Consider the following 17,622-nt stretch of genomic DNA (forward strand, 5'->3'; position numbering starts at 1 on the left):
GGTATAATTCACCTACTTTTGAGTGTGGTGTTACGTTATATAGAATGGATCGGATAGGATCTTTGCGCCGGATTTTGAATACAAACGACAAGTTTGTCAGCTAACAGATCTTTTTTTAGCATATGTAAGTGGGTGTTACCTACGAAACGTAGGCATTTAAAACAAGTGTGTGTCTATTTTTGTTAAAATTGATAATTTCTGACATAATATTCGAGGTTATCAAAGGGTTCAAACCATTTCAATGTGTAATGTTTGCAAATTGAAGTCGGTAATATATTTGAATATGAAAACAATTAGGCATTACAATACGTAAATTACAAACAACATTTTGAAAAACAGTTAACAGCAAAACAGCATCAGTGGATCACGTTTATTCAATGGACATTAGTAAGTAGTAAAATAACTATATATTTCATTATTAGATAACTTGAACATTGTTCAATCGAATCTCAATGTTGTGTCGTAAAGATATTCTAATGCCTATTAATATAATCGGATAAAGTAGTACAAATTCGAATGGCATAACACTGATAACATGACAAAATGATGCTGATTACACTGCCCAAATATTAAAACAAAAAAACTTCGAGACAATAGTAGAAGTCATACTTTTTTCTGATGCCGTTTTTGAGTGACTTTATCTGTTTGTGTGTAATTTATTTTTTGTATTCGTTAACCATATAAATGAAACTAAATTCTATTTGTGTGATGTCTTATTCATGTTATATCTAAACTGATTACTGACTTTAGCTCATTGGTGGCGTGAATAATGACTCAAAGGCGAGAGCTTACTATCTGATCACCTTATTTTAAGTTATCCATTTTTTTTAACATAGGGATGATAGCTGACTCTTATTTCTTGATGATATTTGATTTTTTGTTTTGCCCCTTGGTATCGTTTTGTAAACATATCCTCTTCTGCATTGATTAAAAAATCTTAGATATTATAGACATTGTTGGCCTTCGGCTGTTTTCTGCTCTTTGGTGGGTTTACTGCTTCTTTGACACTTTCCTATTTTCTATTATCATTTTTGTTTCATGTAAAAATAAAATATAGTTTGTAATCGTCGAGAACATTTATAAAAAACAATGACATAAAATTAGAATTTGGAGAGGATGAAATATCTTAACCTTTTGATACATATGAAACAACATTTTGAACCCATTAAAACCATTAACTTTAGCTATTTTGATGTTACATAAGAAACATAGTCATTTAAAAAAATTGTCTTTTTTTAGTTAAAACGATGATATTTCCAAACGTAATCATCTAGGTTATCTAGCATCACAAGATAAAACGACAACACAACCTTTTAAAAACTAGAGAGGTAATTAAGTGGTCACATATATCCCCATCCGCAGCGACTAATGTTGTAGGTTTAGTATCAATTTTATCTCAAATATTACCTCAATGATATCATTAAATGCAACTATCTCTATATATATGACCATGATCATGTCATCAGTGGAGCGCAGTGATGAACACAGAAACAGACCTTACATTAAATTTGAATACTAGAATGTTAGTTTAAGGAATCAAAAAGTAAAATTCTTGTAATAAAAGGTATGTCCCTTTGTTGAATTTCAAAACGTTTTGTGACCAATGATTTCCTTGGAATTTCAGAGAAAGTATGTCATCATCCAAAAGCTATCAAGAGCCCTTGATTGGCAGCATGACATGTACACATAAAACAATGTATTGTGATTTGTAACAGAAAAACATATATGAAGTATATTCTAAGTACAAATCTTAAATAAACTAGCTTAGCCGGGCTGAGTAAATTCGATATATTCTCGCAATATTTTACAGTGGTATTATCAATACGAAATATAACTATTGATATTTGGTGCTTTAAATCATCCAGTCATTGAAGTTATTAAAAGCTGTATAAATTCAAATGTCAGGCTTAACCTTTTTTTTTTTTTATCAATTCAGTATTTTTAAAAGTCTCATGTATATGGACAGAACAAACAACAACGATTTTGAAAACAGATAAATAGTAAAACTGCAGCTTAATAAATTTATTACGCATATCAGTAGTAAAATAACTATATACATTCGATTACGCATCTGTATATTTCATCCACATGACATGTATATTTGAAAGTTGAAGACCCTTTTTTTTCTGAAATGTTTTGATTTTTTATTAATGAAATGAATCAAACGACATCCATTAATTTGAAGATGATTATACTATCTTATAGGGATACTATACTTTTCTGTCTGTAAATTTCCAAGAGTACCTTCATCATCAGTAGTTGGTTATTAACTACAGAACTGAGTCATAACATAGATTGGCAATCAAATTAACAGTAGATAAATTCATAAATATTTTTATCAAATAAAGTGGGAACTTCCTTAACTTGGCATAAGATGGATCTGTTGGATCAAATAACTCTACATGTGAGTTGGAAGTTAGGCATCCTTACCTTTCACATTATTTGAGTATGGAAGTTCTTGATGAACATGACTATGCGGCATTGTTGAAGGCCGTACGGTGACCTATAGTTGTTAATGTCTGTCTCATTTTGGTCTTTTGTGGATAGTTGTCTCATTGGCAATCATACCACATCTTCTCTTTATATAAGTCACTGGACGCAAAACTTTTATAAAGCGTTTTCTAGCATAGTGTCGATACAACTGCTTGTGGAATGTTAGTCCTCTATAGTACCATCAGATCGTTATTATATAGCTTAATCACTGAAATTATTGATAAAATATTCTAACAACAAAACCTTCCGTTGAGAATTTGAAATATATTTGAAAAAAACTAAAGCTCATACTTTCTAAGGCAAAGTGGACCTCAGAAGGACTTGGAATTTATATGTGTGGCCTCTGTGAACCGTATAGCTCTTCACGTGGAAAAGTAGGTGTACATCATTTATTTATTTGTTTTATTTTTAGGGTATGAGTGGGTAGTATTTAAGGTTAATCAAAATAAGCACAACGTGCGCAACAAATTTTAAAAGTGAAGTTTTCTCTTTTTTTAAATTAGGTTTGAGTATTGATGTAATCAAAGTTTTTATTTGTTACAAGAACAAAATATTATATTCTTTATGTTTAAAGTCGATGCATATCCATTGATCTTAAGTGATACGATGTATTATATAACATGTAGAAGTACACTACACATAGGCAGACATATATATTACTTTACAGTGATTGTATTCTTCTAAAAATAGATAAGCATCATGTAATTATACTGAACAGATGAGTAGATGATCATTTATGTACACTAACAAGAATACTTAGTGTATTGTATCAGTTATCCTTGATTAATTCTTACGAGAAGGTAACACCTCCCGAAACGAAAGCTTATTTTAATAAGCTATAGTTAGAAGGGGGGATAAGGTGCAATGCTAGGCGGTGTTGTCGTAGAAGTTAGAAATAACAAGTGGAGGTTCCAGTCCCACTCGTGGAGGAAGTTACGAATCAGACCTACTCTAAAATCGTTAGGTTGATTTTATATGCACTTTATATTGTATTATAGTAATATATAATTAGACGATGTTTTTATCTTTAAATCTGTAATTGCATGACCGTGATGATTTTTTTTTGATAAAATTTCAGGTACTTTTCTGGAGTTATGAAACTATTTTCTGCTGAAAGATTAAAAAGATAAACCCGTTTACAATGAATGAGGAAAAACAAAATTTTCTACGGTTATTCTGTTTGGTAAATGATATTGGATCAAACGCCGCCAGAGTTAAATTTGACGTTATTTTCCCTCCGAATTCATTGATTACAACGTTAAATAATGGAAAAAGTCATATCAATATGTTGTGCCGCAACAAAAAACTGGCACCGTCGCAGAGAGACACACTTAAAAATATTACTTGCAATATAACTCTCTGAACTTCAAAAATAAAGCCTACATCAATTATAACACATCCTACCCCGCAAAAATTGCTACCAGACCGCCAGATAAAACCTACACACTAGGGAATCAAAAGAGATGGGTGCATGTCCGATTATAAAATATAAAAATGCACAATGAATTTCTAATAAATTTAAATAAGAAAATGTTTAAATATTGTTATGCACAGTGTGTATTTAAATGTTTTTTTCAATATATTATTAATACACTCGCGATAAAAAGAACTTTTTATTTAGACGAGGCGTTACAGGAAAAACAGCGTGCATTACTCATATAATGATCATAGAGAAAAAATAAAAATCAACAAGATGAAAACTTCCAATGAGAAATAAATAAGATGTTAATGAATTATCCATTATCACGAGAGGGACAAAAATCGTGTAAATCACAAAAAAAAAATTTAAAAAGCAAGAAAAAAGCAATAATTTCAATAATAATCCTGGTACCTTTGATAACTTTTTCACCTGTGGGTCGATGCCACTGCTGCTGAACGTTTCTTCGCCGAGAGTATCACCAGCTCAGTAGTCAGCACTTCGGTGTTGACATGAATATCAATTATATGGTCATTTTTATAAATTTTTTGTTTACAAAACTTTGAATTTTTTAAAAAACTAAGGATGTTCTCATCCCAGGCATAGATTACCTTGGCCGTATTTGGCACAACGTTTTGGAATTTCGGGTCCTCAATGCTCTTCAACTTTGTACTTGTTTGGCTTTATAACGATTTAGATCTGAGCGTCACTGGTGAGTCTTATGTAGACGAAACGTGCGTCTGGCGTATTTAACTATAATCCTGGTACCTTTGATAACTTTTTTCAAGAATGTTTACTTCTACTTTTACTATTGTTATATTTTACCACTTCAGGTGGAATTACTTCATCAAAGTTATACGACATAACATTGATGGTCTGTCTTCTGAGACATTTATACAACTATAGAAAACCAATTAATGGATTGGACCAACTTCCACCTCACACTGAAATATTCCCTGAGGCTGATTTTGCTAGAATTAAGTTTTACAGAAACAAGTTAGCACATGTTAGTAGCAATGAGATAGACAATACTTATTACACGACTAGTTGGAAAGACATAACCGAGGTAGGTTTATGATTTTACATATAAACAACATAAGCTATTTATATTCTAATTTTAAAGTAAGTTCAGAACGTTTGAAATTGAAATCACTCTTTATAATTCGTTGCGTTCGAAGCGAGTTATTTTTTTTTGGATGAGCTTACATCAGGAATGCTGTTTAAATATCAAACGAGGATTTCTCGTAATATAGCCTTACAGAAAAAAAAACATTGATGGCAAAGGAGGAACAACTCTATTTAATATTTAACCTTATGTCAAAATTGGTTTTTCGCTGTCTTTGAGAACAGATATAAAGTTGTGACCAGGATGAATTTTAGATAGAAAACAGTAATGTTTGAACATGTTCAAATCAATTAATATGTATTGGTTCTTATTTTAACTAATATTGAGAATGGAAATGGCCAGAGGCTCCTGACTTGTGACAGGCGAAACTTGTGGCGGGGTTTAACATGTTTTGTCAGATCTCAGCCCATTCCTTAAACATCTAGACAATTTAGAAAAACAAACACACAGAAATACGCACCGTCAAACTTAGTTTAAAAGAAGTCGAAGCCCGTTGTCAGAATAGGTAAGAAAAGAAACTAAACAAAATTACAATGATACATAAATTGACAAAAGACTACTAGCAATTATTGTAATGACAAATCCAGACCTCAATTTAACATGTTAAACTGGTTGAAAGATTACGCCTTCAACATATGAATATCAGGCACAATCCCTCCCGTTAGGTGTCACGTTCCATACCATCATGACATATATAAGACGAACATAACACATAGCAAGCCAATAACTGGTTTTATAATGAAAGGGGTTGATTTCCGATGCAAAGACCTTATAAATAAATCATTAATAAAGTACAGATTTGCAGTTATATTAATATTCTAAATGTGCATTCATTTCCCAGAGACTACGAAAATCTCGGGTTTTGTCGATACATCAAAAGATAAACACTATAAATTGTAGAAATGATTTAGATAAAGGTGATGAACGGAATAGTCTCTATAAAAAGAGGTTGATGGACTAACTATGCATTGATTTACAAATTAATTTTGAAAGATAGTTACTAGTTTTTCCTTTTTTATAACTTTAAATGTGTAAACGCCGTCGACATCTAATTAGCTGCAGTAATGAATTTTACATTTCTTATATAAACATGTCGTATCTTGCCAGAACGGTTTACTGCTATATGTTTGGTTTGATGAATAACACCATATTTGTAAATTATAATTTATAAAAACTAATACATACGTTTTTAATATAAGGAATATAATTCATTTGAATTTTTGGTTATCCAAGGCAATATACAGACTCGGTGGTCAAGCGTTTATGAGTCTATGTGAGGATCTTGCCGGTTCAGAAATGACAAAAATTACAGAAGGAGATGTTAAACGACTAAGAGAAGAAAACCAAAGTCTGAAAGAGGAAATTATGAATTTCAATAGCCATGACATAGGTAAATTGAACATATAGTTTTTACCCAACACACATTTACCAAAATATGTTATTATGAACAAACAAGAAAGACACCATACTCAATATGATTACATTAATATCAGTCTTACCGGTGAGGCAAATCCTTCAAAACATAGAATTTTGTAATGGACCGTCAATGTTCTGGTATTTTGCATGATTTACATTAATGCCACAGTAGCTAACAAATGTTCAAATCTGATAAATCAATAAGAAATAGACAAATCAAAGCATGAAACGAAACTGAAAGAATCGCATAAATATCAAAAGGAACAAAACCATTTGCGAAGAATTGGTAAGGGGCCCTGCGGCAAACGACTAATCGGATATCTGAAGAATTAAGTAAAACTGCGAAAATATATGGCTAATTTGTTTAGAAACTCACACATCGTATCGGTTAACAAATTCGAAATGGTGAACATTTACTTTTCTGTAGTGGTATTTCATTCTGTTTTCCTAATAACTATTTGATGCAGCTTGTTTTACTGGCAAAGTCATTATAGTGGCAACATACACAATATAAACTATAAATTGAGATATTTAAGCGCCTAACATAATTGCATGAAGGATCAAATAGCTTTTGATCTATTTGCCGACGACAGAATACCTTAACATATGTATTATGCAGGACAGCTAGCATTCGGTAATGGTAAGGCCTAGAAAAGGAAAGATATGAGCAAAAATGTTTCATGTGGTTTTGTCGAAAAGAAACGTGCTGCACTATCCTGATTCTAATTTTGATAACTGTTGCCCAGTTCTTGTCCTCTGTGCAAAGGTTTGAAGGAACAAATTGTGAAAGCTTTGTAAACATTAAAACACGAAATATCTGCGCATGTACATGCTTTATAAAGTAAGAAAGTATCAGCAATTTTTAATTAATTTCAACTGAATCAAGTGTTGTGTCCCATTTCAGAAAAGCAGAGAAAGAAACGTTTAGGTAAGTAGATATTTGCTGAAGTGTGAATGTGTCATTAAACAACCAGAAACAAAATATAGTAAAGAGGACGTAACCGTTGTTTCGGAGTTCGAATACATATTTGTCCATTGTTTTTATGATCAACCTTAACAAATCGAAAGTATTTAATTCCTGTTGATAAGCAATATGCTTTGCAATGATTCATTTTTAAATCTTATCTCGGTCCCACCCGTTGAAAAGATGACGTGATTGTGGTTACGACAGTTGAATCACATTGTTTTGACAGACATTTGTTTAGAATTATTTTTTTCATTTTTACATATATTTGCATCCTGCCATGATCATTATCTTTTTTGCAGTTGAGACGTGTGCTATGGTGGAAGCATTAGAAAAAGAAAATACATTCATTCCGACTCCCATATTGGATGTTGGTTTAGAATTTTTTAATAAGAGAGGAGTCGTACTAATAACTGGGATGGCCGGGATTGGTAAAACTAGAAATTGTTTAAATCTGATGAATATGTTTTGCTCTGAAACAGAATTTAAGTATCAAATGATTAAGTTAGAGAATATTATTGAATGGGATGAATTGATCGATCTAGATAAAAATTACATTGTTTTCATCGACGATATATTTGGAAAAACAAACACCAATTATGACAAAGAAATCCATGATAAAATCCTGAGCAAAATTTATGCGTTTGTCCAAAAAGGTAACATTAAGGTCATTGTGTCTACAAGAGATACAGTGAAACGGCAATGTCAAGATTTTATCAGAATTCATCCACGACTGTTCCAAAACTCTGAAATTGACCTTAATACTGAACCATTCCAAATGACTGTAGAGCAGAAACGTAGGCTCCTGGTCACTTATATGAGAACAAATGATGACTTTAAATATACAACTGATGGTTTTGCAGATTCAACTGGTTCTATTATTTTGAATAACATTGAAATCCATGATATTGCTTCGTCTAATTTTGTAATCGGGTTCCCACAAGCGGTTATAATGTTTGTTCATAACAAAAAGTATGTTACTCTAGGTACCGCGTTCTTCAGCAGACCTGACGAACAAACCTTAGAAGATATAAATGACATAAGAAGACAGGGACATCAGAATGACGAGTTAAAAATTCAATACAGCTTGTTAGTTCTTACTGTTTTAAATGGTAACTGCTTCGATATTTTACATGCCGATGCAATCACGAAAGTCAATGAAATAATTCCTACAATATATGGAGATTGTATTAAGATAACACAATTAGATCTAATTGATTCCATTCACACTTTACAAAGCAGATTTTTCCAAAAGCATCAACATATTGCCATGTTTGAACATCAATTACTTTTTGAAAGTGTTTTAGTGTCCTTTGGACAAATAGAAATGAGCAAAATTATACCAGTTGCGAGTTTTGAATTTATTTGCGAGATGATGAGAACTAAATAATACATATCGAAAGAAGGCGAGGTAGTTTTGCTTGTTCCTGAAAAATTTACTCACATTCTAGGCAAAAGAATTTCATATCTTAATCATAGTGAGCATAGACATGAAAAAGCAGCTCAATTGATACAGAGACTCTTGAATTCTGCATTGATTAAATCAAAGAACGAGTTGATTCCATACTATAATCATTCGTAAATGAAGAAAATGAGTGTTGTTCCGAACGTGAGTGTTGTTCCGAACTTGGAATGTATTCTTTTGTCAGTTTTTATGACCTGACTTCAAGATTAAATAAACGTTTTTCTAAATCGGCGTTTCTACCTGCCGAGTTTCTTTTATATTTTTCTAGAAAACAGGGAAACGAAATACCTTTTGATATTACTTTGAAATATATAACTTTAATTTTAGAAGGAGATTTCGATATTGATAAAAAGACATTATGTAAAACAAAATTAACTGAGTCCATATATCTTCTGTGTGCATACGGAGACGCTGACATGGTTGACAAAACTATAAACTTTGCACGCAAGTATTGTATCCCTATTTCGCATGACGATTTAATCGCTTGTTATGAATTCGGCGGAAATGTCATAAGTATTTATAAATGTATCGAAGGAGCGTTTTTGTTGTCCAATCTATCGGTTTTGCAGCGGTTGTTGTCAGAATATACGCTATCTACGTTTAAAATTAATGAATTTATAGAACCATTGTTTACGAGAAAGACTTATCCCCCACCACCACTTGAATCCCTTAAATGGCTTACAACAAGTCAGAACTTAGACAAAAGGATTGTCTTAAAATTAAGTATAAGGAACAACTTTGAATATATTGCAGACTTTTTCTGGGATGAATCAGTTATGCTTCAGTCTGAGCTATTTCACTTATTTATCGAATGCTGCAAAAACAGAATATATAATATGATTCCATGGATGATTGGGAGAGTCATGGTAAATAGGTACAACGCAACATGTGCAATACGTTATTTGCTAGAAAATAGATTTCCTTTCCTGGATGTTTCCCACGAAAAGCAAATTGTCAAGATAATGAAAATATTCTTTCAGGAGTTTGATCTTTCTTTGGCAGACATCAAAACAACAATTAAATTAGCAAGCGAAAACGGGTTTTTCGAAGTAGTAGTTTTTCTGTTGTTGGGAAAATGGAGTCCGTATAATTTTGATTTGCCTGCAATTTTCAACGAAGCATGCGAATACTGTAATATGGATATGGTACAATGGATGCTAGGTTTTGTAAATCGTAGATGCTTAAACTTCAACACTGCTTTTTTGAAAGCATGTGGTGGTAACAATGGAGTTAGTCGTTTCAATAACATATCCGTTGTGGAAAATAATCATGATAATGATGAAAAAGAAGATCAAAAACGTTTGAAATTGGTCATTAAACTTTGGAATTGTGTCGATGACAAAACAACTTTAAATACTGAAAATACTATCGAAAAAGCATGCATTGTAAGACGATTTCATATCATACAATGGTTACTTGAACATATCAAATCTGAACACCGTTATATAAATCAAGTACTTCAAACCTGTTGTGAATATGGACAGCTAGAACTAGCAGAGTGGGTTCTTTCTAATAATGATACTTCTGTTGTTGATTATAAATCGTGCCTAATATGGTTGTCCTCATTTAGAACAAATTCAACAATCAGATATTTGTCGGTGGAAGTGAATAATAGGGCAACGAATGATAATTTAACTGTAGTAACATCCGAAGATACAATCCAAACCAAACAAATCAAACTTGTTTCATTTATATTAAAGAATCAAAATCACGAGTCTTTATGTATAGCTGAGTCTATGCAGAATGCTATTGAGAATGACAACAAATGCCTCATAAAACTGCTGATAGAAAAATGTGATTATAGATATTTTGATATGCAGAACGTTGTGGAAGGGCTATGTCGTTTTGCATATACTGATATTGTCAAAATTATTTTAGATAAAGGCAGTTATAAAACTCTGGATATGAATTTGGCAATGATTATGACGTGTGCCGGTGACTTCAGAAATAGAAATACCAAACAGCAACGAATTGATCTCATTGATTATCTATGGAATCACTTTGATCAAAAGTTGTATGATTTAAATAAGGTTATTGATGTAGCACTTCAATATCAATCATTTTATATAATTGAATGGATTTTAGACAATATTGAACAAGATTTATATGACATTAAGCGAATTATGTTAATTAGTTGTCGCTCAGCTTACAGCGATCTTATTAGATATCTATTTAATGAATTTGAATTGTCGGACTTTGATATGAAAACTGCATTGATAGAGGCCTGCAATCCATATCCTCTGTATCATGGGGTTATTCAACATGCACATTCTACAAATCGAGTTGAACTCGTTGATTTAATTCTTCGTCACTGTGGTATGAATTACTTTGATTTGCCAAAAGTTCTGACATCTGCTCATGAACAAAAAGCATATGACGTTGTTTCTTTTTTCTTAGAAAACAATATATGTAAAGATATAAACGTTAAGATATTGATGCTTGACGCTTGCAAAGATGGATGTCCTCGATTGGTGATTTGGTTATTGCAAAATTACACCGAAAGTGATCTTGAAATACAAAATGCCTTTTTAGGTGCTTGTGCTGGGAGAGAATTTAACAGTTTCCAGACGTATTATGACAGATTAGTCTGTCTTCGTTTTCTTTGGGACAATATTGACCATAGTGTATTTGACCATAAAACTGCACTTAAGCAAACAAATAATGAGAAAATTATTGCCTGGTTACTTACTCTTGATTCAAATATTTCTTAGGAGAAAAGAAAAACAAGTTGATAATAATTTCAGAATAACATGTATTAGTGAAAAATTGGGAAAAAAGTTACTGTGTTAAAGATAACCTGTGATAAAACAAATACTGACATATTGACGAATGTCCGAAACACTGATACTGAAGAAAAAAAAAACACTTTAAACGGGTAGTTTGAATAAAAAAGGTGAATTAAGTAAACTAACGATTGATCATTGAATCAAGACACGTAATTAAATGATGATACGGAAACTTGTAAATACGTGATTTTGTTTCTGATAACACCGTATCCTGTCGATTCTAGTGTACACATTACGTCACATCCGTCGTATTTATTAATAGTGTTAGTCATAAATAGAATATCTGTAGGGATAAAAAAAAATATACTGTTACATAACAACAGACAATCTAATAGTAGGACTTTTAAACTTCTATTGAGCTGATATATGTTTCAGACTTATGTTATCAATTATATGTATTATTTGTATTTTTCTCATTTCGAGGAAGTTATTCATCAGTGAAGGTACCTCAATATGTATAGGTTAACTCGTCTGTAATATACTGTATGTATATTTAATAAATATTATACGGCTGCATAGTATGTGTTTGCGTTAATTGCACTGGTTAAATTTAAGATTTTCTGATACTCAATTTAGATAAATATCCATTAAAGACCAACATATGACTAAGGAACATATATTTTACACTTATACATGTACATCAGCTTTAAACAATATCCAAATGTATACCAACAATAAGCCAAAGAGCAGAGGAATGACATAAACTCGAAACAATTCAAAACAGAAACTATATAATGTTATATATACTGAAAAAAAACTAAAAATAATAATAATAACAAGACAGCCAACAACGACAACCACTGTATTGCATGCTCCTTCCACAGAACAGGCACATCTAAATTGTGGCTTGATCAAACTCAAGATTGATATTTGTTGGCGTTCATTTCCCCATAAGCAAGTACAATCTATTGAAGCGTTGAACATAAATCGGTTGAAAAGTGCACTAGACTCATAGTTATGAGAATAACATTCAAGATTGGAAATGGAGAATGTGTCAAGGAAATAACAACTATACAAGAGAGCAAAAGGGCCACCAATCGGTATTCAGCACTGCGAAAAATCCGGCTCCCAGAGGCAGACTTAAGTAAGCCCCTTTCAAAACACTGAGTTTACTAGTTCAGCAAAAGTGGACGTCATACTAACTTCCGAAAAATACAAATAAACTAAATTAAAAAAGTTATCCAGCAAAACAAACATTAGTCAGAGGTTCCCGATTTGAAACAGGCGCAAAATAGGATAGCTTACATTGTATACTTAGTAAGTTTTATCAATATGTGACACGCATCGTTGTACAATATAACGAAAATTAATGCGACTGTATTAGAAGTAGGAGGTTTAGCGTAATAAAACCAGGTTCAATCCACAATTTTGCACATTTGTAAATGCCTGTACAAAGTCAGGAATATGACAGTTGTTGTCCATTCGTTTAATAGTTTTGTCATTTGATTTTTCCATTTGATTAGGGACGTTCCGTTTTGAATTTTCCCCGGAGTTCAGTATTTTGTGATTTTACTTTTTATTGAATATTCACTTGGATAATTGTTTCAATTTGTAAACATTTTACTCCACTCATGAGATCAAAATTACAAAATTTGCCAGAAAGAAAAGTATCTTTGAAGATTGGTATTTGTTATATATGTTTGTGGGTTGCTGTCTCATACGCGTTGCCACATCTTATTTTGTTTGTTTGCTGCGAAGGTAATATTATTAGGAAAAAAATGATAAACGTTTATTTTTTTAATGATAGATACATTTTTATAGAACATTTATTTGAAATGGAAATTATCTCTATGAGGGATTCTACTCTTTTTGACTTTTTGTCAGGTATTCGGAATCCTCAATTTCTATTCATGAAGTTCAAAAGAATAAATTGGCCGCTTACCTCTACTTTTCTTTTCAATTTTTATAATTTGTGAATATCTTATAACATTTTTTTATGTAGTTTAAAAAAAGATGGCATTGTTAAATGTATGAAAAGAACCAATCATTACCCGCCAAATTTTCAATCGCTCAAATCGCAAAAATTAGAATCCAGAATTATCATTCTATTCTTCTTTTTAGGTTCCATTATTTGTAATCTACAAGTTAAAATATTTACTAGTTTTTGTTTAAAAAGATCTAAGGATCGAATTCCCTTAAGTCTTTTTTATAAATGATAATTGTTTGTAATAAAAGGAATCAAATCGCATTGGATTTAATGTTTTGTTATTGATATACTCTTCTAAACATTCCAGACCTAGGTATTGGAAATCCGGATAGAATTTATTTGCAAAAAGTTCTTTCCTTGTTACGAGTTCTTTTAAATCTCCAACACCAAAAATACAAATATCTCTGACAAATTTTCCGTTACACTGATCCGTCCCATCCCATGCAGCGTAAACGGCAAGCCAAGACTTCTTTTCAGGGTTGCCTGAAAAAATAAACATACGCTACCAAGAATAAAGTTTGAATAATAATTAAAATAATAATAATAACAAATATAACTAATATAACTAATATATTGACGATAATGATCTATATGCACATAAAAACAATGTACCTCTTTTGAAAACTGAAACTCAGGGTATAAGGTTTGTTGTGCTGATCATTATTCATAGCAGTTCAATTATAGTTTCTATTGTAGAGGAATAGAGGCACTGATGTACTCAAAAATATAATTCGTTTCTTAGCCTTTTACTGTATAACTGTTGCTGATAAAAACACAACTTGTTTATTTCATTTAGTAAACCTGAACTAAATCAGATACAGGTCGATTTTAAAACCAGGTTTAATCCACTATTTTGTACATAAAAAATACCAGTATAAATTCACAAAGATGAGTGTTGTTGTTTATTCATTTGATATGTTTGAGTTTTGATTTAGCTTTTCGAGTACGAAATTTCCGTTTTGAATTTTCCGCGGAATACAGTATTTTTGTTAATATTCTTTTAAACGTCACATGACACATATATCAACAACAACAAAACCTATTTCCCATCATTGACCTGACAGTTTTAGTGGTTACAAGATGTGCCTGACTTTAAATTTTGCAGGAACAAAATAAGTTTTGGAATGTGCATCGTTCGAATTCCAATCCAGAGACGTTTTCGGTACCGTCGTTTATTTGGTGTCTTTTTGTTTGTTTCGTCTTCCTTACAACGGTTTTACTCCCATGAATATGTCTTGGATTTTAAAAAATACCTTGGTCTGGACCATCACTGAAGGGATGTTTATTGTCGAAATTCCCATCTTATGTAGTAAAATCTGGTACATTAATGTTAATCGTTGTTAAAAGTTTAAATGTCGAATCATGTGATTATGCACACAAAAAGAATTTTAACCTGTAATTAAACTCGGTATGTTTTTCCTTTTTATTTGATTTCGATTCTTTTCACTACCATGTTTATCTATTTATACAAAATGAATATTTAAGATTCTCACCTGTGAATCTACCTGGCGCTTGTAAAATTTCATTATGATTCAAAGTAGCCCAATAATATTCATCTGGACTCATGATGTCTTCCATATATTCAAGAACAGCTTTAGCACGTTGGTCAAATAATACATATTGAACAAATTTTCGACTAAAAATACCATAAGCACTCCCCTTAAAGATACTTGCGTTAAACGGCATAGTATCATTTTTCAATCCAATACGCACTAAAGAGTTGTTAACATTTTTGTAGCTATACATATATCGCTCCGATACCATTCGATTAGGGGATGTAATTCCTTCTATATCGTTAGCACCATTGTATATTTTCAATATCTTTACCAGTTCTAAGTTTGTCTTCAAAGGAAACTGTTGGTGAGGTAAATTAATGAAATATTTCCATTTTTGTGACTTCATCAAAAGATCCGACATGCAGTTGATGTCCGCCTTAAGGCGTGAAATATGTTTGTAGATAATGTTTTCCGTCTTTGTGACAATAAAAACATTTTTGAAACACTTAGCAATTACTAGGAATGCTTCATGTAAATAACTCGAAGAACTGGTATCTACATGTATACAATAGAAGTTCTGAGGACGATAAATTGAATGCAGCAAACGTTGAGTTTGATCCGCGTCTTTGAAAGTTAGAATACTAAAGGCAATCGGAAAATGTCTTTCCTCGTCAGTGATTGGATAAATGTTGTAGCCAAAAATCTCTAAGAAATTAGAACAGTTCGTGGCTATATTGACGAAGTCTTTGTCCAATAGACGGATTGGTGAATTATATTTCATGTATTGAAGTGCTTTTAAAATTTCGTCTTTGTCGCCATGAATTATATTACGACAGTTAACCTTCCATCCCAGATATAGACTTAGATAAACTTGTAAAAAGTTTGATATGCTGAACATGCTTATTATTGAAAATCCACCTATACAAAAAAACAATGTTTTCCATTTAGTCTTCATCTTAATAGTTGAAAATTGTTGGTTGTTATCTGAAATGAAATTTTCAAACAAAAGAAATAAAAAACTAATGAGGTCTGCATGGCATACAAAGGAACGTATCAATTTTTCAAACCAATGAAATTGAAGATTGTACTCCATACAATGAGTTTGATATTGTGGCATGGTATATATATATATATATACACATTTCCTTGTCATATATACTATCGCAACTGAATGATATATATGTAGGACTCAAATCTATGGCGGGTTCCCAATTTATGGCAGATTCCTAATCTATGGTAAATGTGACGTTAGTTACAACAAACAACTCAAATCTATGGCAGATTTTTGTTTTCTCCAAATCTATGGCAGATCTGGGGGAGAGAGTAACATATAACGTCACAATTGAATAACGCCATATTACATCTTCGCCACCGCTAACGATGACGGAACCCATAGATTTGAACACCATTCAAGATGAAGTTATTTTTCTGACAAAAAGTTGCCGGTGGTTTGAAGGAAGATGTGACCTACTATTCCGAAGAGGGACAAGATGTGCTGTACCTGTCAATGCCCCCGATGAATAAGGGCACCGATATTTTCAGTATGACATATCGTTTAAAAGGAGTTTTTGTAGTATATGGTCTACGGTTGCCAAAGTTTTTTAAGAGAAAGATCAAATTAGCGAATACAAATTTGATTTAAATCCACATCAAATAAAAAAGATGAATTAACGATATCGCTGAAATAAATATTATTTGAAAATTCAAACTGTTTATTTTTATTTGTTACTTTTTTATTTTGTATTTTTTTTTAAAAGCGGTCTTCTTGTTTGTTCAAGGACTTATTAGTTGGTTTAATGAACAGATACCATGCAAAGATAAACTATGTTTATTTTTTACAGAGCACATCATTTCATTTTGAAGTCATTTTTAAGGTTGATGATTTTATAATTTAAGACTTTTTTTGGTTGACCATGATGGAAATATTATTTCACAAATGTTTATAGGCATGTTCCCGTTGTCGTATATTTCCTCTTTCCTAAGACAAGGCATTGGTCGAAATGTACTGATTTGTTTTCCATTTGCAAAGAAATTGCCATAGATTTGGAAACAATAAATATCCACCACAGATTAGGAAACTACAAAACTTGCCATAGATTAGGGATGGCATGACGTCACATTTACCGTAGATTAGAAATCTGCCATAGATATGGAACCCACAATAGATTTGAGTCCTACATATATATTCCATGTAATAACCAATAGTTGATTGTTATCACAAAAGTGGCATTTGAAACGTAGAAAGTTAGGTTGATTTCCAACTCAAATTAATGTTCATATAGGTATCTTGTGGACAAATGCGTAACAACAGCCCGATGTTTTCAGGTAAATTACAATCTCACTTTCATGTGTTGTGTATTAAAAATCTAAGTAATTATAAAGTACTTATTACATGTTAGAGTTAATTCAACTTTCTGGATATTCTTTCAGCTAGAATGCTGAAAGCCAAATATTTGCACGCCATTGATTTTGATGAACTGAAACACATGAGCTAGCTTTTAGGACCCTACAATAATATGAAACTTTTTTTAG

The 17,622-nt window shown here is 31.8% G+C and overlaps 1 protein-coding gene and 1 long non-coding RNA gene across 2 annotated transcripts; one reads left to right on the forward strand and one right to left on the reverse strand.

Annotated features, from left to right (window-relative positions):
- The first annotated feature begins 265 nt into the window (after positions 1–265).
- LOC143044942 (uncharacterized) lies at positions 266–12,317 on the forward strand. The gene is made up of 5 exons (XR_012968814.1): positions 266–387; positions 4,744–4,976; positions 6,270–6,426; positions 7,357–7,380; positions 7,719–12,317. It is a non-coding gene; the product is annotated as an uncharacterized LOC143044942 (long non-coding RNA).
- Positions 12,318–13,658: 1,341 nt separating this feature from the next.
- On the reverse strand, positions 13,659–16,069 carry LOC143046779 (beta-1,3-galactosyl-O-glycosyl-glycoprotein beta-1,6-N-acetylglucosaminyltransferase-like). Its single transcript, XM_076219855.1, has 2 exons — positions 15,088–16,069; positions 13,659–14,077 (listed from the first exon to the last, which is right to left on the reverse strand). Exons 1-2 carry the CDS (start codon positions 16,043–16,045, stop codon positions 13,803–13,805), a joined length of 1,233 nt encoding a protein of 410 aa, XP_076075970.1. The 5' UTR covers positions 16,046–16,069; the 3' UTR covers positions 13,659–13,802.
- Between the last annotated feature and the right edge of the window lie 1,553 nt (positions 16,070–17,622).

Source organism: Mytilus galloprovincialis, chromosome 9 (assembly GCF_965363235.1).
Source record: "Mytilus galloprovincialis chromosome 9, xbMytGall1.hap1.1, whole genome shotgun sequence".
Taxonomy (NCBI): Eukaryota; Metazoa; Mollusca; class Bivalvia; order Mytilida; family Mytilidae; genus Mytilus; species Mytilus galloprovincialis.

Bases quoted from the DNA above. Each gene is read 5' to 3' on its own strand.
- LOC143046779 (XM_076219855.1), bottom strand. From the start codon at position 16,045: ATGAAGACTAAATGGAAAACATTGTTTTTTTGTATAGGTGGATTTTCA. The intron at 14,078-15,087 runs GTGAGAATCTTA...TTATTTTTTCAG, and splicing joins AGCGCCAGGTAGATTCACAG to GCAACCCTGAAAAGAAGTCT.